Raw genomic sequence first — 24,607 nt, 5'->3', positions numbered from 1 at the left:
CATTGTGTGCTTCTGTGAATGTGTGCAAGGGCTGCATTGTGTATGTGTAAGGGATGTATGGTGTGTTTGTGTGTGTGTAAGAGAAACATGGTGTGTTTCTGTGTGAGTGTAGGATGCATTGTATGTTTTGGTGTGGCTGTGTGTGAAACCCTTAATGATTTCTTTCACTCCCCCGTCCCTTAGTGGTCTCATCTCCTCTTCTCCCCATCCCTTAGAGGTCTTCCCTCCTGTCCCTTAGTGTTCTCCCCTTCTCTCCTGTCCCTTAGTGTTCTCCCCTTCCCTCCTGTCCCTTAGTGCTCTCCCCTGCCCCCCATATTGCTCTTCCTCCCCTCATCTTTCCCTTAGTGGTCTCTCCTCTTTCCTCCTGCCCCCCCACCCATCACCATCTTTCCCTTAGTGGTCTCTCCTCTTTCCTCCCGCCCCCCCCCACAACCCCAGTGTCCCTTAGTGCCGTCTCTCCGCCCTTCCCTAGTGTGCCTCCTACCTCTTTGTAGCGTGGCCAGGTGGCGAGGACCATGATACAGGAGCTTCTGCTTCCAGTACACGGTCCGCGCCGCCTGATGATGTGCGCTTCTCTCCTGCTGGGTCAGTCAAATCTTGCACCCCCGGGCCTGTGCGCCCTAGGCGTCTGCCTATGTCGCCAATAGGGCGCGCCGGCCCTGTAATGTTGTGGCTGATCATGATTCAAACAATATTGAAAATCAGGTTTATTGTCAAAATTTACATACTTTTAGCTGTTTGCAATGAACAAATTAAACAAAAGCAATTGAAATAGCTCAACACCACGAATGCTTCAAGTGGTTTCTTCAAATTCAACAAAAAATGCAACTTATAATGACTTCGCCAGCCTCAAAATTATGCAACACCTTCATGGAAAGCACTTTAGTTCTTAGTAGAGCACCCTTTTGTTGTTATGACCTGCTGCAAATGAAATGCATAGCCAGACACCAGCTTCTTACAGCGTTCCTGAGGAATCTTAGCCCATTATTCATGGGCAATGGCCTCCAGTTCAGTAATATTCTTGGGTTTGTGAGCTGCAACCGACTTCTTCAAATCCCTTTCTTCTATGGGGTTCATAGTGTTGCATGGTTTAGGCCGGCGAATTAAAACTTTGTGCCTAAACAATGAAACAACCAATCAGCTGAAAGGGCGCAAACCAAATCGCGCCAATCAGCATTCAGGGGAGGAGGGAGTTTAGCCGCCTAATCTGAATAAAGGGCGCGAAATTCGGCTGCACCAACCGGTGCTCGGGGAGGAGAGGGGTTTCGCGGCCCAATGAGAAGAAGCGAAACCCCATTTGAACAAGCGCTTCTCTGATTGGTCGCCCGCTCCCTGCGGCAACCAATCAGCGCTTACTCATGACGACCAACCAGGAGAATGGCGCAAACCCAGTTTGAATGGATGCTCCCTCTCCTATTGGTCGGCATGGATTTCCATGCGGCCAGCAGGACTCTGCGGCCGTGAGACCGACTCACAGCTCCAGAGATTCCCTGCTGGCACGTGTTCCTCTCTCTGGTGGATATCCCAATGCAGGTATCCACCGGAGAGAGCGCTCATCTGGGCAGCCATGGGCCTAGCCTCGTAGCTCCCAGGTAGTGGAAAAGAGGCTAGTGACTACAGCTCCCTTGAGAGCGGGTAGGACAGTCCCCGACATGGGGACCAAAGATAGGGTGCGCAGGACAGTTCGGGATACAAATGCTGCCCCTGGTGGCGTTCGGCTATAAGAACCGGCAGCCACCCAGGGGAAGCACGCGCCACTTGTTCCCTTGTGGTCTGCGGTTTTCACAGTAAGATGCAAAGTAAAATGCAAGGGGAAACACATTCAACAAGGGAAAATCATAACAATACACATTGGGGACACAAAACCAAACATCTGAATGTCCCGCCACAACGCCCAAGCTTCAGCTTCATCACAGACACCATAATGTTTTCTCCTAGGATTTCCTGATACTTCAATTAATCCATCTTGCCTTGCATGCGCTGCAGGTTTCCAATGCCAGAGGATGCAAAGCAGCTCCAGAACATCACCGAGCTACCATCGTGCTTAACTGTAGGCAGTGTTCTTTTTAGCATTTGCTTCATTCTTCCTTATCCTGATATACCTTTGATCCATTGGGCAAATGAACTTTTGATTCATCGCTCCACAGAACAGAATCCAAGAACTTCCATTTATTTATATGATTTTGAGCATACTGGAGCAGTTTTTTTGTGCTTTTGGAAAGTAGTGATGTACGTCTTGGAGTTCTGGCATGGAATCCTTCTGCGTTTAGTATGCGCCTTACTGTGCTCACTGAAACCTCAGGGCCTGTGGCCTCCAAGTCTTGCTGCAGGTCATGTGCAGTCACTCAAGGGTTTTTCATAACCTGCCTTCTCAGAAATCTAGTTGCAGCCATTGGTAGCTTACTTTTTCCATCCCGTCCAGGTCCACTATTCCATCAACTTGGAACTTGCTTCCAACGGTGTCACTAGGAACATTCAGTGTCTTTGCTATGTTTTTGTATTACTTAAAGAATGTGTTGTGTCAAGCTATTTCAATTGCTTTTGTTTGATTGGCTCATTGCAAATAGCTGAAAGTCTGTCAATTTTGACAATAAACCTGATTTTCAATCGGGGGTAAACAATTTTGATTACAACTCGGTGTAAACATCACTTATCTGGCAGCAACCCCCAGGGTCGTTGCTAGGTTCTAGAAACACCTGTGGCTTTAGCACATAGAAAGGTGGGAATGTGTCAAACTTTCTGTAGAGGTCATAAAGTTTTTATATGTTATGTTATAAAAAGCCTGCAGGGACAGGCTATAGACATCATAACCACTACATTAAACGGTAGTGGTTCTTGTGACTATAGTGTCCCTTTAATGTGAGGTAACTTAGAGATTAGTGCCACTAATAATATACTGGATTGGCTACTTACCACCAGATGAGGAAAAGTGGATGATGATGGGCTCAGGCTGCAGTCTGGCTCCACTGGTCTGGTGTTAAAACAGGCTCTCTGGCGGCAGTGCGCACAAATATCAATGAACAGGAAGCAGCTTTTTTTTTGGGGGGGGGGGGCCCTTACAGGGCTGACCGTGAGTATGCCTACAAGGCCCACCAATAAGCTTTATGCCTTCAAGGTCCACCCATGAGATCGCTCACAGGGAGTGAAGTGTATGTGTGTAGGGGATGTGTTATTGTAGTGTGTAATGTGTGTGTGTTCTCATGGAATGTAGTGCATAGGGATACCAATTTGTGTAATAGATGTAGTGTGTGTGTATCTGTAAGGAATGCATTGTGTGCTTCTGTGAATGTGTGCAAGGGCTGCATTGTGTATGTGTAAGGGATGTATGGTGTGTTTGTGTGTGTGTAAGAGAAACATGGTGTGTTTCTGTGTGAGTGTAGGATGCATTGTATGTTTTGGTGTGGCTGTGTGTGAAACCCTTAATGATTTCTTTCACTCCCCCGTCCCTTAGTGGTCTCATCTCCTCTTCTCCCCATCCCTTAGAGGTCTTCCCTCCTGTCCCTTAGTGTTCTCCCCTTCTCTCCTGTCCCTTAGTGTTCTCCCCTTCCCTCCTGTCCCTTAGTGCTCTCCCCTGCCCCCCATATTGCTCTTCCTCCCCTCATCTTTCCCTTAGTGGTCTCTCCTCTTTCCTCCTGCCCCCCCACCCATCACCATCTTTCCCTTAGTGGTCTCTCCTCTTTCCTCCCGCCCCCCCCCACAACCCCAGTGTCCCTTAGTGCCGTCTCTCCGCCCTTCCCTAGTGTGCCTCCTACCTCTTTGTAGCGTGGCCAGGTGGCGAGGACCATGATACAGGAGCTTCTGCTTCCAGTACACGGTCCGCGCCGCCTGATGATGTGCGCTTCTCTCCTGCTGGGTCAGTCAAATCTTGCACCCCCGGGCCTGTGCGCCCTAGGCGTCTGCCTATGTCGCCAATAGGGCGCGCCGGCCCTGTAATGTTGTGGCTGATCATGATTCAAACAATATTGAAAATCAGGTTTATTGTCAAAATTTACATACTTTTAGCTGTTTGCAATGAACAAATTAAACAAAAGCAATTGAAATAGCTCAACACCACGAATGCTTCAAGTGGTTTCTTCAAATTCAACAAAAAATGCAACTTATAATGACTTCGCCAGCCTCAAAATTATGCAACACCTTCATGGAAAGCACTTTAGTTCTTAGTAGAGCACCCTTTTGTTGTTATGACCTGCTGCAAATGAAATGCATAGCCAGACACCAGCTTCTTACAGCGTTCCTGAGGAATCTTAGCCCATTATTCATGGGCAATGGCCTCCAGTTCAGTAATATTCTTGGGTTTGTGAGCTGCAACCGACTTCTTCAAATCCCTTTCTTCTATGGGGTTCATAGTGTTGCATGGTTTAGGCCGGCGAATTAAAACTTTGTGCCTAAACAATGAAACAACCAATCAGCTGAAAGGGCGCAAACCAAATCGCGCCAATCAGCATTCAGGGGAGGAGGGAGTTTAGCCGCCTAATCTGAATAAAGGGCGCGAAATTCGGCTGCACCAACCGGTGCTCGGGGAGGAGAGGGGTTTCGCGGCCCAATGAGAAGAAGCGAAACCCCATTTGAACAAGCGCTTCTCTGATTGGTCGCCCGCTCCCTGCGGCAACCAATCAGCGCTTACTCATGACGACCAACCAGGAGAATGGCGCAAACCCAGTTTGAATGGATGCTCCCTCTCCTATTGGTCGGCATGGATTTCCATGCGGCCAGCAGGACTCTGCGGCCGTGAGACCGACTCACAGCTCCAGAGATTCCCTGCTGGCACGTGTTCCTCTCTCTGGTGGATATCCCAATGCAGGTATCCACCGGAGAGAGCGCTCATCTGGGCAGCCATGGGCCTAGCCTCGTAGCTCCCAGGTAGTGGAAAAGAGGCTAGTGACTACAGCTCCCTTGAGAGCGGGTAGGACAGTCCCCGACATGGGGACCAAAGATAGGGTGCGCAGGACAGTTCGGGATACAAATGCTGCCCCTGGTGGCGTTCGGCTATAAGAACCGGCAGCCACCCAGGGGAAGCACGCGCCACTTGTTCCCTTGTGGTCTGCGGTTTTCACAGTAAGATGCAAAGTAAAATGCAAGGGGAAACACATTCAACAAGGGAAAATCATAACAATACACATTGGGGACACAAAACCAAACATCTGAATGTCCCGCCACAACGCCCAAGCTTCAGCTTCATCACAGACACCATAATGTTTTCTCCTAGGATTTCCTGATACTTCAATTAATCCATCTTGCCTTGCATGCGCTGCAGGTTTCCAATGCCAGAGGATGCAAAGCAGCTCCAGAACATCACCGAGCTACCATCGTGCTTAACTGTAGGCAGTGTTCTTTTTAGCATTTGCTTCATTCTTCCTTATCCTGATATACCTTTGATCCATTGGGCAAATGAACTTTTGATTCATCGCTCCACAGAACAGAATCCAAGAACTTCCATTTATTTATATGATTTTGAGCATACTGGAGCAGTTTTTTTGTGCTTTTGGAAAGTAGTGATGTACGTCTTGGAGTTCTGGCATGGAATCCTTCTGCGTTTAGTATGCGCCTTACTGTGCTCACTGAAACCTCAGGGCCTGTGGCCTCCAAGTCTTGCTGCAGGTCATGTGCAGTCACTCAAGGGTTTTTCATAACCTGCCTTCTCAGAAATCTAGTTGCAGCCATTGGTAGCTTACTTTTTCCATCCCGTCCAGGTCCACTATTCCATCAACTTGGAACTTGCTTCCAACGGTGTCACTAGGAACATTCAGTGTCTTTGCTATGTTTTTGTATTACTTAAAGAATGTGTTGTGTCAAGCTATTTCAATTGCTTTTGTTTGATTGGCTCATTGCAAATAGCTGAAAGTCTGTCAATTTTGACAATAAACCTGATTTTCAATCGGGGGTAAACAATTTTGATTACAACTCGGTGTAAACATCACTTATCTGGCAGCAACCCCCAGGGTCGTTGCTAGGTTCTAGAAACACCTGTGGCTTTAGCACATAGAAAGGTGGGAATGTGTCAAACTTTCTGTAGAGGTCATAAAGTTTTTATATGTTATGTTCTTTCCGGTCTACCCATTAACAGCGTGCCGATACTCTTTTGAATCTCAATGAAAGCAGTCATAAATGACTCCCCTACCAACAATTACCTTGTTGGGCAAAGCACCACATCAACTTAAGTAGCCATGAAGAGCTCTATACTACTGATCTTTCTTTAATTATTTGGCTATTGCTTTAAGAAGCAGCTCTCGTGTAAAAAAATAATAATATATATATAGAAAAAATGCCTACCACACACCCAGGATTTCAGCACCACAAAGCCCACTTAGCAAATACTATGGCCACCCCCAGTAAATGTAGTCAACTGAAAGCAAATTATGTATAATGTATATATTGTTACCCTGCCAAGGAACAAGGCTGTTACTTGCACCACTCTTAGCTTAGAACAGAGACATTTGGTTTGTACTATGTGTACAGCTCACATAATTAATTTTACATTCTCTCCAAGTTCAGAGAATGGCTACTAAACTGGTTCATGGATTGCAGGATAAAACTTACAAGGAAAGGTTAAAGGAACTTAACATGTATAGCTTGGAGGAAAGACGAGACAGGGGGAATATGATAGAAACATTTAAATACATAAAGGGAATCAACACAATAAAGGAGGAGACTATGTTTAACCCCTTAAGGACCAAACTTCTGGAATAAAAGGGAATCATGCCATGTCACACATGTCATGTGTCCTTAAGGGGTTAAAAGAAGAAAAACTACCACAACAAGAGGACATAGTCTTAAATTAGAGGGACAAAGGTTTAAAAATAATATCAGGAAGTATTACTGAGAGGGTAGTGGATGCATGGAATAGCCTTCCAGCTGAAGTGGGAGAGGTTAACACAGTAAAGGAGTTTAAGCATGCGTGGGATAGGCATAAGGCTATCCTAACTATAAGATAAGGCCAGGGACTAATGAAAGTATTTAGAAAATTGGGCAGACTAGATAGGCGGAATGGTTCTTATCTGCCGTCACATTCCATGTTTCCACTCATGTGGTAGTTGTGAATAACTGAAATATGTTTCACAATACGCTAATGTCAATAATAAAACAAAAATAATGACAACTGCAGGCAAATGTGACATTTTATTTCAGACAATGAATCAGAAATAGTTATAATCTTGCCTTGTCTATTAAATGAAGTAGAGTTATGGTATAACTCAAAAGTAAATATTGCACCGACTTCTCATGAATCTAAAATTGCACTCCCAGGTCCACGATGCTTTGCACTGCATATGTTACAGAAATGAACAGGAGTCTGAAAAACAAAATATAGGAGATGGAGTAAAGCTCTGTTAGGGAACAAAAATAGCAGCACGTGGCTTTAAAAAAACAGCAATGAATATGGTCTGTGAATATATAACTCTGCAAAAAGAATTATGGGAAATCTAAAAACAGATCTTATTAGAAGAATAAGTATCAAATTTAGTAAGTGCTTCTCAGTGCCCATTATTTGGGTCAAAGTTATAAGTTATGACTTTCATAATCCAGCACTAATTTATAGGACAAAGTGTATGACAGTATATTATTTTTCTCTATGAAGTCTATGTAAAATCAAAAACATACTACATACACTATGAGATTTCAATAACAATACATAAAATATATTTAAAATGTAGATTTTACCAAGTGTTAGATATGTTTATACTATGGCTAAGTTTATTGGTAATGCTATTTTTTTGTTTTTGGGGGGGCATCTTGCTCTTAAAAGAAAATGACAACATAATGCTTGTATGAAATGGTCAAATAGTCAGTCATTTGCTGTCTCTTTATACTGCGTGGGTGATAAAAAGCACCAGACATGGTTTCTGGAATGAGAGGGTTTTGTTTAGGTAGCTGTAGTGAATACATAATGTATGTTCTCTGCATATTAAAATTAACAATATGCTGCAATGGATATGGCTTTATTTTGATTTATATTACAGATGCCAAGGACGTGCATATATATGTATATTAAACATCCCAGTAAGAATAGCCGAGGAAATCAAAGCTGCAATGTTATATATGTAATATGTAACTATAGGAACACCATACCAATAATAAACCAATGCCATGGAATCACTTAAATTATGCATGCCTTGAAATCAGTAAAAGGTTTAAAAAGGTATGTAAAGGCACTAACAAAGTTAATATCTTGTTAGAATCCAATCCTAAGCCTCAGCCCATTGCAAAAGATAAAAGCGAAGAACCACTCTAAGCAACAAAACCACTGCAGCTTATTACTTACTTAGCGGTTATGTTAGCAAGAGTGCCCTGGCAACCTCGTCTAGTTTCACAAACACAGCTTATCAAGGTTTTGATATAAACCTAGGCATTACAATCTCAACTGCACTGATTACGCTAAATTTTTACTTCCTTATTATCAAAGTAAAAATGTTTTCCATGCAGGCTTGGTCAGTCACAGCCAGGGAAGGTGTGGATAGGGCCACATAAACAAAATTGATTTAACTCCTAAATGACAGTGAATTGAGCAGAGATACTTCAAAGGCATGTTCTATACACCAAAACGGCTTAATTAAGATAAAGTTGTTTTGGCGACTATAGTGCCCCTTTAATTTCAGCCAGGGTGGATTAAATTAACACTTTCTTATTATCAATGTCAATTACACATTATAAAAGCGGTTAAGCACATGCCTGAATGCACTGACACAGAACTGAGAGGAAATTGCCTGAAATATAGAACAACTAAAATTATTGTGAAAGAAAATAACATTTGGTGAGGTCAGTCAGTTTAAGATTTCAGGCAGTTAAAGGTAAATTGTTACTTCCTAGAATTCTTAATATTCACTTCATGTATCCCCAATTAAAAAAATATATATGTTTTTGTCAGGGCTGAAAAATAAAATTAAACTTTAAAATCCACACATTTATCAGGTAAGTGGGTTCCGCCATATTGGTTTCCTGTTAGTCATCTTCATAAATGTTGCCCCTTTCTGCCACTGAATATGGTGGAAGAGGAGAACCTTAACCCCTTAAGGACCAAACTTCTGGAATAAAAGGGAATCATGGCATGTCACACGTGTCATGTGTCCTTAAGGGGTTAAACAGCATTTGCATTGTGTTCATTGGCGGTGCCTGAACTAAATGATGATATCAACTGCTCATTCTTTAATATATATTTTAAAAGAAAATTAAGAATCACAAGAAATATAGGAAAAAACAAGAAATAGGTGATTTTCGATGTTTTATTCATTTCCAGAAAAGTGACAGTTCATCTCTAAATGTAAAACAATCAAGTCTTAAATATTATAAATTATATAAGAGGTGGTCTCATTTTGTTCACATATTTTATTGAGAATGATGTAATTCCAGATACCATTGAAAGCACAAACTGTCCCCAGGATGTTTTTTAATGACAAGTCAAATAAAAAAAACTTTCTGGCAAAAGCCTACTAAATACACCGATATTCATTTGGGAAATTAACATGTAAATCACAAGGTTTTTGCACAAAAGCAGTTGTATTTATTTGGGGTTCCACTGTGTACCTTTGTTGACCTTACTTATATTTCATAAATTGCAAAGGTTTGTAAGCACTGACTGCTGACTTTGCAGTATCTCTATTAAGACTACTTCTAATTTTGTCACATTAGAAATAGTAATTACATTAGTACATTAATTGTAGAAACACGATGAAAAATAATTCAAGAAATAATATACATAATTTCACATAATGACAAAAAAGGGTGTAATTTTGATGTGAAATTTCGTTTCGTCAAGAGTTTCAGAATTACATGAAAGTGCAATATCCACCTAAGACTATTAGAATTTGAGATTTTATCTCCTGCCTGTTGTGTTTTGATGGAATACATGGAAGTACTATATTATATTTTTAGGAACACTGTAATATTTGTTATTTTGTATTATGAGACTTGTGGGCAATTTTAATATCTATCCTTATGCTATTTAAATGAGTTTCAACTTCCTTAATACCAGTTACATTTCTATTTACCCTTCCTCTTTTTCTCACCTATGCCATGATACCACCCAGTGGCGTACACACGATCCATGGGGCCCTGGTGCGAAAACTGATCCATGGAGACCATGACACAAAATGTTTTGACAGGGAGCATGGGTAGCTTTACTTCTGAGAACACAAGCCAGAATACAGCTCCAGTACAATAGGCTACTTTGCGGATATTTGCCATGATCAGAGTGTTACTTACTGAGACAATTAATCTACCTTCAACGCCCCCAGTGGGGAGGTAAAATAAAGGAGCAGAAAAAGTGTTTACAGGAATGGCTCCTGTTTGCGAGATATTTACCTTTTCTTTGACATACTGCAACAGCAGGTTTCACCTTTACTTCCTCCTCCCGCACGGCTCCCGGTGGTTGCTGGGAGGAAGTGACCGGGGCAGTCACTTCCTACCAGCATCTAACATCATCAGAGGGGGCCCGGTCGCGCTGTTAAAGCGCAGCACTGACTGGGCCCCCTAGAAATGTATTTCCATCGGGTGGCCCTAACTGCATGGGCTACCCGATGGGTCCCTTCAATGCGGCCCCAGCGGTTACACATTTAAAAGGTGTAAACATCAGAAAAATGTGATGTTACTTAAGTGTCATGTTTTAATTAACATTTTTATTTATTTTACAGAAAAAGTTAAAATGTTTAATATTGAAGCATATGTCCAGCAAAAGAGCAACAACAATTCTTACCTAACCCTAACAAGAGCCAGTCAATACAGTTGGAACAAGTTGGCTGTTAATTTAATGTAAACATTTAAATACAAAGGCATGAAAAATCCTTTGTTTATTTAATTAGCTACTGTAGAGAAAAGTCTGCAATAAAAATAAAACAAAAAAAAAAGCCACTCCACAACACTCTTGCTATATATTCCATCTTTTTAAATAAGATAATCTGAAATACTTACACTAGTAGTAACAGGCAGGCACTCTCTGTGGAACATATGTCTGCAGTTAAATACCACCACACCGAGTGGTTTGGAAGAATCTGTAAGAGACATAAAAAAAATAAAAATATTCTTCTTGACTCCATAACGGCAATTATCTCCCTGGATCAACAGCCTGTTCACATACATATTTATTATATCCATGTCTTAGAAATCCTTGTAAAATATAAAATGAAAAGATATACAATAGCTATTCACAAAATAATATAATTATTAATAATAGTAGTAATCATATTATATCGCACCTACCCTGCTCCCAGCTTACTTTATAGTATGCTTTTCTAGGTGCTCGACATTTTCTCAAATTATCTCCTCCGTCACTAAAAATGCTCTTCAAAGTTCTCTGGTCATTACTTCAAATTCCTCTTGATCCCTCTTGTCTAAGCTCTCCAAAGATCTTAGACTGTTTAGCCAAGTACTTTGTACAACAGAGATGTGGATTCTCAATAGTTTCGCTTTTGTCATGACAGGCCAGATTTTAGGATCCTGTACTGCATTTGGAGACACCAGGGAACTTTCACCAGGTATGCTTCTTTTCTGGGTGAACCGACCCAAAGACCTAGTGATGCATTTTCACAACAGCACTGATAAAGCAGAAGTGCTTGCTGTTCTTTAAGGGACTACCCCATACACCTTTCAAAACATGCCCTTAAAGTTCTGCATGGCTCTTTTAGGAGATATTCTGCAATGGAGGCAGGTCATGAAACCCTTCACAGCCTTGCTTAGGGGCCACGGCATTTGAGCTCTGCAAGTCATCCAAGGGGATACCACTCATTCAGTGCTGGATGTACAGAGAGCGGCTGCTCTCCTGGACACACTAGACCTACTGCAGGAGTCCTTGACACCACCTAGCTCACCAGTATACAAATGGGACCCGGTCAAAGTCACTACCTGAGACTATGAGTCATACATTTGATGTTATACTTCTTCCCAAAGACTTGAGCCCCATGCAGTTCGATGGTTCTTTATTTTTACTTTTACACATTTTATCATTTAGTTTCTTACATTTGTACTAAGACCCACTGGAAAGCGTACCTTGCTTATGTGTGCCCTGACTATCAGCCAAGTTCCACAGCCCCGCTCATCTAACTAATGGTTTTAGAGGTCAGTGGCATGGTTTAACGTAGCCAAGAGGTATAATCATTTACAGGCTACTGCATGTTGTTCTAAGCACCCTTACTCTCAGCAGCACAGCTGGTGGATTGTCTAAAGAGATGCCACCTCGAGTATTTAATTTGTTTTTCTAATAGTTTGTGTTATTAAGGCTTGTATTTATTAACCCCTTAAGGACCAAACTTCTGGAATAAAAGGGAATCATGACATGTCAGACACGTCATGTGTCCTTAAGGGGTTAAGGCTTTTTTTCGTTTCCTTTATGTAGCTTAGATGGTCTTTATCTGTAACACAGTTTTTCTGTAAAACCCATTACGCTAGCCAATGCATATCTATTCACCCATAAAATCCTTGGCTTATGGGTTAATTTTTCAGGACATTGTGTTTTAATGTCTGCGTTTATTGCTTATGCCTTTATTTCTATGTCTATTTTGTACCATCTGAATTTTACCTCTCTAACACTAATGAATTTTAAAAACATAAAAATAAAGAATAAAAAAAACAAACACTAATGTGGACAATTTTTTTGAAAGGCACTTCACGTCCTATTCATTTTAGTTTGTTTTGTGAAAACTATTTCAAATAACCAACAGAAATTGTACAGAAACCAATTAAAACAGAACATTTAACTTGAAACAGATAGAAGATATTCATCACATTTACTTGTACTGTTTTGCAAGCTAATGAGCAAAAACTCATACAATGATATTTCTTATTTTTTCACTCCGATATCAACATTCATTTTCTGGCTTTAATATAATATTGAGTAGTTATATGTAAATGGGGGGAAAGTACATTGCATTACTGTTAAGAAAAAAAAAACATTGTATAAAAAAGCGAATGTGGGGATTTATTCTAACTGCTGTACATTTTCATTGATCATGCATATAATTCCATATTTTTGCATTTGTTCATCGCAGAACCCAAATGCTTTGTACTTATGCTTAAATTATAAATGGTATAAAAGGTAAACAAAAACAAAAGGCAGCATTAATGTTGGCAATAAAGCAACATTAGTGGCAAAATTGTACTTTTTTGTATGTCCTATAATAAAAACAGATATCTTGGCACATCTGTAATGGCACATCTGACAGTAATTATGTTACATTAACCCCTTAAGGACCAAACGTCTGGAATAAAAGGGAATCATGACATGTCATGTGTCCTTAAGGGGTTAAAAACATTTTTTTACATCCGATACAAGTGTATGTCAAAAGAAGCTCAATTGCTATTAAATCTGTCTCTGCACACATTAGTGTTCAAAAGTGGAACAGTAATAAAAATATATCTTTGATCTATTGATACATTGGCACCTGCTTTTTTTGCTCTTCAAAGACAATGCCACTGCTACAAAAGTAGAATGTGGACCTGTTAACCTCAATTTTATGTCCGCTAAGCCTGTACTGTATTAACCCATCTAGCACTTAGCTGACCCCACTTAGAGCAGGGGTAGTCAACCTTTTAATACCTACTACCCACCTTTGTATCTTTGTTGATGGTAACGTGCGTGTGTGAGAGAGACAATGCGTGTGTGAGGGACAGTCTGTATGTGAGAAGGGCAGTGTGTGTGTGTGTGTGTGTGTGTGTGAGAAAGATTTGTGTAGGTGGGTGAGATGTGAAAATATATTAATTTCTCCCCCATCCCAGTACATGTGAGGGGGGTAGTGTGTGTGGGGGGCAGTGTGTGAGGGAGGAAGTCTGTGTGTGTGTGTGTGTGTGTGTGTGTGTGTGAGGGGGCAGTCTGTGTGTGTGTGGTGTAGTGTGTCTTAAAGGTGCATAGGGTCTGTCTCCCCCTCCATTCTTCTTACTTTTTACCAGATGGGGGGGACATAATCCTACAAGCCCTGGCGGTCCCGTGGTGCCATATTCACTTTAGCCTGCAGCTCCTCCAGCAACAGGCTGACTCTCCTGTCCTCCTGCGAGCACAGTACTGTATCGCAGCATTGCCATGGTAACGTGTGGCAATGCTCTGACCAGCCTGCTCGAGGGAGGAACACAGAGCCTCACAGGCCCCTCCCTCCCTCTCACTAAGTGCCAGCGGGCCGATGAGGGAGATCCTGGATCTCCTCACCCGCCCGAGAGGGCTTACAACAAGGATGGATCTTCCCTGACGGCCTTGTTTTACATCCATCGAGGCCCACTGGGTATTTTCTGCAGAACCCACCACTGCCCACCTGAAATCTCAAACCACCCACTAGTTGGCGGTAGGGATCTGGTTGCCTACCCCTGATCTAGAGACAGGCACAGAAGTCTCCTACCTCTCAAGACAAGTGTGAAGCTGGCCCCCTCTACAATTGGCACAAATAAAAAATCCACTGTATTTCATTAGTGCTATGTTTGTGGTGTTTGGTGATGTAAAAATTAAAATTTGTGCTGATATTATTACGATAAAAACAATTTTTTTTTAGCTATTACCGAATAATTTAAAGTCACCAAAATTCACCCAGACCCCATTTAAGAGCCAAAAGACATGAAACTGGGCTGCTTGGTTAATCTTGCATTTGTACTGATTTGTGGAGAAAAGTGGGCAACGTTTGATCATATATAATGTTAAAAATATGCAAAACAAAACTTACACAAATGTGAATTTTTGCCACACAAATCAGCACAAATGAATGGTATATTTGGTTTTAAAATGTGATAATATCTTGGGCAAAGTGGGCGGGGTTTGGCACAAATGTTCAGTACAAACAAATGGTATATTTGCTTTTGAAATTTAATGCTCAATATTTTCAAAAACAAAATGGCACAAGAGTTAACTATATAGCACAAATAAGAACAAATGAATGGTATATTTGAGTAGCTCAAAGTAAGTGTAGTTTGATTATATTGTAGCCTGTGCTCTGGATGATATAGGAATTCGAAAACATCCATCTAGCCCCACAGCTTTTGTCTGCCTTAGGGTTAGAAGGCGCCACAGGAGGTACGGATGCCAACTTTACACAGCAGACTGAAATGGAATGACAGGCTACATCATTTTACATAACAAAAGACAAACTGTTATAACTAAAAAAGCCCCAAAAGCCCCAAAACTGTTTTATGGCACAAACCCAGCACTAACCAACCAGTTTTATGTGTTCCTTCTGTTGTAATGGGGCTGGGTGACCTTTGTTTAATCATTGACTCAAAAAACAATTGCTTTTATCTTAATAATAAAAGGAGCACACATTTTAACCCCTTAAGGACACAGGACATGTGTGACATGTCATGGTTCCCTTTTATTCCAGAAGTTTGGTCCTTAAGGGGTTAAATCATATGACACAAAATACCACAAATATAGAATAAAACAGTTTCTGTTGAGACAATCTTTTTATGCCCACTACAACCAATATGATACAGTAGTTAAAACCAGCATGAATTACTTGCTTTGCTTGTGTAAAGATGACAATGTCCAAGATGAGGCTATCACTGTGCTTATCACTGTGACTGTCTAGAGGCATGCTGCCTGACAATGCTATAGGCAAAATCAAACAGCATTATAATTACTGGAGGGTTGAAAAAATTATACTGCTTCCAGTTTATAAAATAAAAATATATGGCCGGCATTACTTTATTATATCTCCATTTCTGATTTGTTTGAGTATTCATTATTAGCTCGTATATTGGTCCCGTTGTCCATCTGGTAAGCACAATTAAGTGAGTTACTACTGCTTCTATGTTATCCAAAGACCTTCAGTGTTTGTGGTTTGTTAATTTGCTCGCTCATAATTCTCCAGCTTGTCTATTTTGGACGTTAATTTATTTTAGTGGTTATATTCGTACTGCCAGTTGAATGCTAAAAATAAAAGCAGTAATAAAAATAATAGTACCTGAGGGAAGAATAGAAGACAGGCATGCTTCACAGATTTTCTCATCTGTAAGAGAAAATATTATTTGGTAAAGTGAATAATTATGCCTTAAGCCAGAAAACATTTCAAAATAATCTGCCAAATTAGACTGCAATTACAGGTGATACTCGAAAAATTAGAATATCGTGCGAAAGTTCATTTATTTCAGTAATGCAACGTAAAAGGGGAAACTTACATGCAAAGCAAGATAGTTCAAGCCGTGATTTGTCATAAGTGCGATGATTATGGCTTACAGCTCATGAAAACCCCAAATCCACAATCTCAGTAAATTAGAAACATAGAATGTGACGGCAGATACGAACCATTCGGCCCATGTAGTCTGCCCAATTTTCTAAATACTTTCATTAGTCCTTGGCCTTATCTTATAGTTAGGATAGCCTTATGCCTATCCCACACATGCTTAAACTCCTTTACTGTGTTAATCTCTACCACTTCAGCTGGAAGGCTATTCCATGCATCCACTGCCCTCTCAGTAAAGCAATACTTCCTGATATTTTTAAACCTTTGCCCCTCTAATTTAAGACTATGTCCTCTTGTTGTAGTAGCTTTTCTTCTTTTTAAATATTGTCTCCTCCTTTATTGTGTTGATTCTATTTATGTATTTAAATGTTTCTATCATATCCCCCTGTCTCGTCTTTCCTCCAAGCTATACATGTTAAGATCCTTTAACCTTTCTTTGTAAGTTTTATCCTGCAATCCATGAATCAGTTTAGTAGCCCTTCTCTGAACGCTCTCTAAAGTATCAATATCCTTCTGAAGATACGGTCTCCAGTACTGCGTACAATACTCCAAGTGAGGTCTCACCAGTGTTCTGTACAATGACATGAGCACTTCCCTCTTTCTACTGCTAATACCTCTCCCTATACAACCAAGCATTCTGCTAGCATTTCCTGCTGCTCTATTACATTGTCTGCCTACCTTTAAGTCATCAGAAATAATCACTCCTAAATCCCTTTCCTCAGATGTTGAGGTTAGGACTATCAAATATTCTGTACTCTGCTCTTGGGTTTTTACGTCCAAGATGCATTATCTTGCACTTATCCACATTAAATGTCAGTTGCCACAACTCTGACCATTTTTCTAGTTTACCTAAATCATTAGCCATTTGGCTTATTCCTCCTGGAACATCAACCCTGTTACATATCTTAGTATCATCAGCTAAAAGACATCCCTTACCATTAAGTCCTTCTGCAATATCCCTAATAAAAATATTAAAGAGAATGGGTCCAAGTACAGATCCCTGAGGTACCCCACTGGTGACAAGCCCAAGCTTCGAATATACTCCATTGACTACAACCCTCTGTTGCCCGTCACTCAGCCACTGCCTTACCCATTCAACAATATTGGAATCCAAACTTAAAGATTGCAGTTTATTGATAAGCCTTCTATGTGCAACAGTGTCAAGAGCCTTACTGAAATCTAGGTAAGCAATGTCTACTGTACCACCCTGATCTATTATTTTAGTTACCCAATCAAAAAAATCAATAAGATTAGTTTGGCATGATCTCCCTGAAGTAAACCCATGTTGTCTCTGATCTTGAAATCCATGTGTTTTTAGATGTTCAACAATCCTATCCTTTAACATGGTTTCCATTACTTTCCCCACTACTGAAGTAGGGCTTACTGGCCTATAGTTGCCCGACTCCTCCCTACTACCTTTCTTTTGGATGAGCACAACATTCGCAAACTTCCAATCTTCTGGGACTACTCCTGTTAACAATGATTGGTTAAATAAATCTGTTAATGGTTTTGCTAGTACACCACTAAGCTCTTTTAATGACTTTGGGTGTATTCCATCCGGTCCCATTGACTTATTGCTTTACTTTTGACAGTTGAAATAAAACCTCTTCCTCTGTAAACTCACATGTAATAAATGGCTCATTTATCCTTTTTCCTAACTGAGTTCCCTTTCCTTCATTTTCATCTGTAAATACTGAACAAAAATATTCATTGAGGCAGTCAGCTAGACCTTTATCCTCTTCTACATACCTTCCTTTTGTTTCTAATCTAACTAATGCTTGTTTTACTTTCCTTTTCTCATTTATGTATCTAAAAATGTTTTGTCCCCTTTTTTTTTACTGACTGTGCTATTTTCTCTTGTGTGTGTGATTTGAAAGCTCTAACTTGCTTAGTCTCTTTCTGCCTAATCTTATAGATCATTCTGTCTTCCTCACTCTGTTTTTTTTTAATAATTACTAAATGCTAAAGCTTTGTTATTTACCATTTTGGCCACATCTGCGGAGTACCACAGTGGTTTCTTGAATTCTTTTGCTTTTACTGACAAGCCTAATGCAATTTTATGTTGCCATCAGCAGTGCTCTTGGACTCCATTTAAATTGCTTCAATTTGATAATGATTCCTTTACAAATATTCTAATTTTAGAAAAGTCTGTTTTGTTTTTTTAAAGTCTAAAACTTTTGTTTTTGTGTGGTGTGACTCAGTCACTGTTCTTATATTAAACCACACTGACTGATTATCACTGGATCCTAAACTTTCACCTACAGTAATATCTGATACCAAATCTCCATTTGTTAACACTAAATCTAGTAGGCCTCCTTACGAGTTGGCTCCTCAATGACTTGTTTTAGAGAAAATCCCAGTAGGGAGTTTAAAATGTGTGCTCCTGGCACAAGTAGCTAATTTTGTTTTCCAATTCACATCAGGAAGATTAAAGTCACCCATGATGATAGCTTTAATGACAATGAAGGGGGAAGTTATTTCCTCAACTAGTTGATTATCTAACTCTTCTATTTGTCCTGGGGGCATATAAATCACACCTACACAAGTTACTGTGTGATTACCAAATTCTAACGTAACCCAAACAGACTCTATGTTCGCCTCACTAACTTATTAGGCTAGATTTTATGCTATCCTTCACATACAGGGCCACCCCTCCCCCTTTCTTGCCTTCCCTGTCTTTTCTATATAAAGAGCACCCTGGTATTGCTATGTCCCAGTCATTTTTCTCATTATGCCAGGTCTCAGTAACAGCGACTAAATCTACATTATCAGTTGCCAATATTGCCACAAGTTCATGAATCTTATTCCCTAAACTGCGAGCATTTGTAGACATGACTCTAAGCTTATCCTCTTTTAACACACTTGCTAAAGGCACCGTCTGTCCTTGTTTTGGGGGGCAATTGGATTGAAGTTTTATCACCCTTTTGCCCCCCCTCCCCTAGTTTAAATACATCCTAGCAAAACCTCTGAACTGCTCACTGAGAACATTTATTCCCTTTTGAGAAAGATGCAAACCATCTTTTTTGTACAGTTTATTTCCATTCCAAACAGAGCTACCATGGGAAATAAAGCAAAATCCTTGCTCCCGACACCATTCACCAAGCCACAAGTTAAAGTCCCTAATACGCATCCGTCTGTCATTCTGAGTGTTATGCACAGGCAGAACTTCAGAGAATGAAAGTGTGGAAGCAACCTGCTGTATATCATTGGCAAAAACACTAAACACTTCCTTAACCTCTGAAACCTCATTGCAAGTCATATGTCCCTAGATGGACAAGTACATCCAATTCCCCTTCCTGCTTTGCTCGCTTAATAATATTACAAATACGTCTTCTGTCTATGTGAGCAGTAGCTCCGGGAAGACATCTCACAAGACCACCATTGTCCATCTCCACACCTCTTATGATGGATTCCCCCAACAACAACTGCTTTCTATTAGGCCTCACCACAGTCTCCAAGCCTGTCTCCACCACACCTCTACCCTCAGTGCCTGAGCCTGTCTCCACAGCACCACTACCCTCAGTGCCTGAGCCGGTCTACTCAACACCATTACCCCCAGTGCCTGAGCCTGGCTCCACAGCACCACTACCCTCAGTGTCTGTCTCCATAACACCACTATCCTCAGTACCTGAGCCTGTCTCCATAACACCATTCCACTCTGAAAGTGCTGAAAATAAATTATGTAGAGTAACAGACTGTGCAAAATGCCTTCTATCCACAACTCTAAGTCTACCAAATCCTACAGTAATCCATCTTCCATTCATAGGACGTCTCTGCGGCAGTGGTTTTGCAGCAGATCCAGCCTGAGTTTGTTTACCAGATAATTTACAAATCTCAGACTTCAAAAATACAATCTCCTGCCGCAATAGAGAACTGTCTACAGATTAGACAGCATCCAAATCTCCAAAAAGTGGAACGTGAAACAAATGCATAACAACTATTACACTGAACTAAGTCTGCCATTTCAATGAGGTGAATAATTTAAATCAAACAAATATTAAATTGTTAGTCCTCCTGAATACCACAGATTACCTCCAGTTTATCTCCAGAATATCTCCAACCTCACACTTAGAAGCAGCACTTAGATAAAGCAACCAAGCTATATTAGCCAAGCTTATGACAACAACCTTATATAACTCATAAAATCACCACCCACTAGGAATGTTTAACACTTGGGTGGGCCTATGCTTATTACATGCAATCAATAAAACAAGGAGTGTACATAGAACAATATCGGACCTCTGAAAAGTATAAGCATGCATATGGACTCAGTACTTGGTTTGGGCCCCTTTGCAGCACTTAGCTTCCATGCCACGCCGCATTGAGGCAGTATCAGCCTGTGGCACTGCTGAGGTGTTATGGAAGACCAGGATACTTCAATAGCGGCCTTTAGCTCTTCTGCATTGTTCGGTCTCATGTCTCTCCTCTTTCTCTTGGCAATGCCCCATAGATTCTCTATGGGGTTCAGGTCAGGCGAGTTTGCTGGCCAATCAAGCACAGTAATCCCACGGTCATTGAACCAGGCTTTGGTGCTTTTGGCAGTGTGGGCAGGTGCCAAGTTCTGTTGGAAAATGAAGTCAGCATCCCCATAAAGCTCGTCTGCGGAAGGAAGCATGAAGTTCTCCAAAATCTTCTGGTAGATGGCTGTGTTGACCCTGGACTTAATGAAGCACAGTGGACCAACACCAGCAGATGACATGGCTCCCCAAATCAACACAGACTGTGGAAACTTCACACTGGACTTCAAGCATCTTGCAGTGTGTGCCTCTCCATTCTTCCTCCAGACTCCGAGTCCTTGGTTTCCAAATGAGATGCAAAAGTTGCTCTCATCAGAAAAGAGGACTTTGGACCACTGAGCAATAGACCAGGTCTGTTTTTCTGTAAGACACTTCTGATGTTGTTTGGGAGCGGCTTGACAAGAGGAATACGACATCTGAAGCCCATTACCAGGATCTGTCTGTGTGTGGTGGCTCTTGATGCACTCACTCCAGGCTTAGTCCACTTCATGTGAAAGTCCCCAACACTTTTGAATGGAATTTCCTGACAATCCTCTCAAGGCTGCGGTCATCCCTGCTGCTTGTGCACCTTTTTCTTCCACACTATTCCCTTCCACATAACTTTCTATCAATGTGCTTTGATACAGCACTTTGGGAACATCCAACTTCCTTCGCAATTACCTTTTGAGGCTTTCCCTCCTTATGGAGGGTGTCAATTATGGTTTTCTGCACAACTGTCAGGTCAGCAGTCTTCCCCATGATTGTGATTCCTACTGAACCAGACTGAGAGACCATTTAAAGGCTCAGAAACCCTTTGCAGGTGTTATGGCTTACTTATCTGATTAGAGTGGGACACTGTGAGTCTAGAATATTGCAACTTTTCACAATATTCTAATTTACTGAGATTGTGGATTTGGGGTTTTCATGTGCTGTAAGCCATAAATCATTGCACTTATGACAAATCACGGCTTGAACTATCTTGCTTTGCATGTAATGCGTCTATCTCATATATTAGTTTTCCCTTTTACGTTGCATTACTGAAATATATGAACTTTTGCACGATATTTTTCGAGTATCACCTGTATGTGTTACCATATCACAACATTTGGAGTGAATCATCCACTAGGTTCAGTAGACTCCACACATGTTTTTTTTAGCGGTTCTTTATGTACAGTAACTTAAATGCAGTGGAACCACGTGGAGAAAACAATTAATGTGGAAGTAGTTATGGCTAGCCTTTCAGCCAATCATTGTAAAGTAAAGTGGTTGCACAGAAAAATGAACCACAATTCTCCAACAGTTCCCAACCAAATACTGGATTGCAGTGTACAATGGGAAAAGCATTTAAATAGCAATTGGATAACTATAAATGAGAACCAAAAATAGACTTACTATATATATATATATATATATATATATATATATATATATATATATATATATATACACAATAAACAACACACAAGATCCAGCGCACTCTCCTATCTACTAAACAGCAACTTCAATGTTGACAGATTTTATTACGTTGTGGCAGGCTTATGCAATGTATGATCATATAATGTAACTAAATCCCCATTATTTTTTGCCTAGATAAGGTGTTTTTTAAAAAAAAAAACCTTTTACAAACTAAAATCTGTCAACATTGAAGTTGCTGTTTAGTAGATAGGAGAGTGCGCTGGATCTTGTGTGTTGTTTATTGTATAATATGGCCCCCAGCAGCACCCCATTTAAGCATGTTCAGGTGAGTGCAACCCCCTCCCCCCCCCCATGTTCCATATATATATATATATATATATATATATATATATATATATATATATATATATATATATATATATATATATATATATATATATATATATATATAAGCTGGTTCTGGCCTTTCTGTAAACTTTTTTTTAATTAAGAGCTTAAGCTAGCCTGGGAATAAAAAATATCTGTGTATGAAATGTAATACTGCCATATGCGGGAAAAAATGTCAACCATAACTTAGCGTTCTCCAGATCCAAATAGCTGTACTCCTCACTCAAGACATAATTTGGAGATTGGGCGACATATAACAGATAACTTTTCATTGTAAGACCACAGAGAGACGAAACAGTGTAAAGTAGTGGAGTAACATCAGGCAAAATAAAACTGCTTACACTATCCTGTACCCTTACAACAAGGCTAAAATACTGGCTACCATCAAGCTAATTTAGAACTCACTCTTTAACTCTTCTATATATAACCCATTATATATTTGGGAGTCCAGGCCAACTCCTTGGTTTTGCACCCCTCCCGGTCATAGGTGCCTCATTCGCTGGCCTTTTTTAGCCTTGACTTGCAGAGATTCCAAATAAGGAAGAATTTCCCAAGAAGGTGGATTACTCTCATAAGAGCAGGCATTAGGCTGCTTGGATAACCTGCCAAGAATGGGGTACATTGACGTTGTGGCAGGCTTATGCAATATATGATCATATAATGTTACTAACCCCAATTATTTTTTGCCTAGGTGAGGTGTTTTTAAATAAAACTATTACAATCTGTGAGACTTGAAATCACCATTTAGTGAATGAGCGAGTGTGCTGGATTATGTATTTTGTATGTTTTACACAGTGAGGGAAATTAGTATTTGATCCCCTGCTGATTTTGAACATTTGTCCACTGACAAAGAAATGATCAGTCTATAATTTTAATGGTAGTTGTATTTTAACAGTGAGAGACAGAATAATAAAAAAAAAAATTCTGAAAAAATGCATGTCAAAAAAGTTATAAATTGATTTTCATGTCAATGAGTGAAATAAGTATTTGATCCCCTATCAATCAGCAAGATTTCTGGCACCCAGGTGTCTTTTATACAGGCAACGAGCTGAGATTAGGAGCACTTTCTTAAAGGGAGTGCTCCTAATCTCAGCTCGTTACCTGTATAAGAGACACCTGTCCTCAGAAGCAATCAATCAGATTCCAAACTCTCCACCATGGCCAAGACCAAAGAGCTGTCCAAGGATGTCAGGGACTAGATTGTAGACCTACACAAGCCTGGAATGGGCAACAAGACCATCGCCAAGCAGCTTGTTTTAGAGAGTTTTAAAGGTAAGATATTGGATTTTGAATTGAACCGGAAAACTTTCAGGAGTCAGCGTAATGACTGACAGCTGGGTGAGTCATATGATACAACGAAAGGCTGATAGATGTGTCTGGCAGTACCATTCATAATGGACTGTAAGAAGAGGTGGCTCTAGACTTGGCAAGGCCTTAGGCGAGATATGTAAATATGGCCCCCCACTAACAAAGACCCACATAAATGCAAATATTGAAATTTAAGAGGTTTTATCTACCCTAATCTTTATCTATTGTTTCCCTGTGGTCCAGTGGGGATACAACTTAAATTGTGGCCTGTATTCATGGAACTGTTATGGGCAATTTATGTCTTCCTGCATGGCCTCCTCTGAGCACTGGTAGGAATAGATAGGACACCACTTCCTCCCAGTGAGGCTGTTCATGTGGAGAGGCTGTACCTTGTAAAGCGTCTGTGCAATTACCAGATTCCACAGTGTGCTACCCAAGCAGACCATGTACCATTATAGAGCCCCTTGCAGGCGCCAAAGAATGGCCAGTCACTTTAACTGATTTATGGGCTGTACACTTATGATGGTGGCCCTGTTTACAAGCAGTATCTTCCTCTCTAACTGCAATAAATTTTTAGGCCAGTTACTCTGGCGGTACAGTGCTGCTGCCTACTGGTACATGCAGTGTGATGAAACCTTAATGAAGGAGGGGCTTAAAATTTGATTCCGTACTCTGTCCCTCAATAGCTTCCTGATGTGCTGCAGAGTAAAGGACCTGGCCAGTGCAGGCAGGCAAGGACAGACCAGCTCGTTCACAGATATAACCTTCACCCAGGCTTTCAACAATTACTGCAGGTTATCCCTTAATCTTTAGGGACCGGCTGGAATACTTGATACCTATGATGGTGCTATCTTTCCCTCC

At 40.7% G+C, this 24,607-nt stretch overlaps 1 protein-coding gene across 1 annotated transcript in view; it reads right to left on the bottom strand.

The window, feature by feature from the left end:
* Positions 1 to 7,103: 7,103 nt before the first annotated feature.
* Positions 7,104 to 24,607, bottom strand: part of VPS41 (VPS41 subunit of HOPS complex) — a 312,102-nt gene continuing 294,598 nt past the window's right edge. Inside the window, exons 27-29 of the mRNA XM_063450642.1 lie at positions 15,861 to 15,905; positions 10,900 to 10,979; positions 7,104 to 7,288 (exon numbers count right to left, since the gene is read on the bottom strand). Coding sequence (XP_063306712.1) covers positions 7,217 to 7,288; positions 10,900 to 10,979; positions 15,861 to 15,905 — 197 coding nt within the window. The 3' untranslated portion in view covers positions 7,104 to 7,216. The remainder of the gene's footprint in view (positions 7,289 to 10,899; positions 10,980 to 15,860; positions 15,906 to 24,607) is intronic.

Source organism: Pelobates fuscus, chromosome 4 (genome assembly GCF_036172605.1).
Source record: "Pelobates fuscus isolate aPelFus1 chromosome 4, aPelFus1.pri, whole genome shotgun sequence".
Lineage (NCBI taxonomy): Eukaryota > Metazoa > Chordata > Amphibia > Anura > Pelobatidae > Pelobates > Pelobates fuscus.
This window is presented reverse-complemented; position numbering and strand designations above follow the sequence as displayed.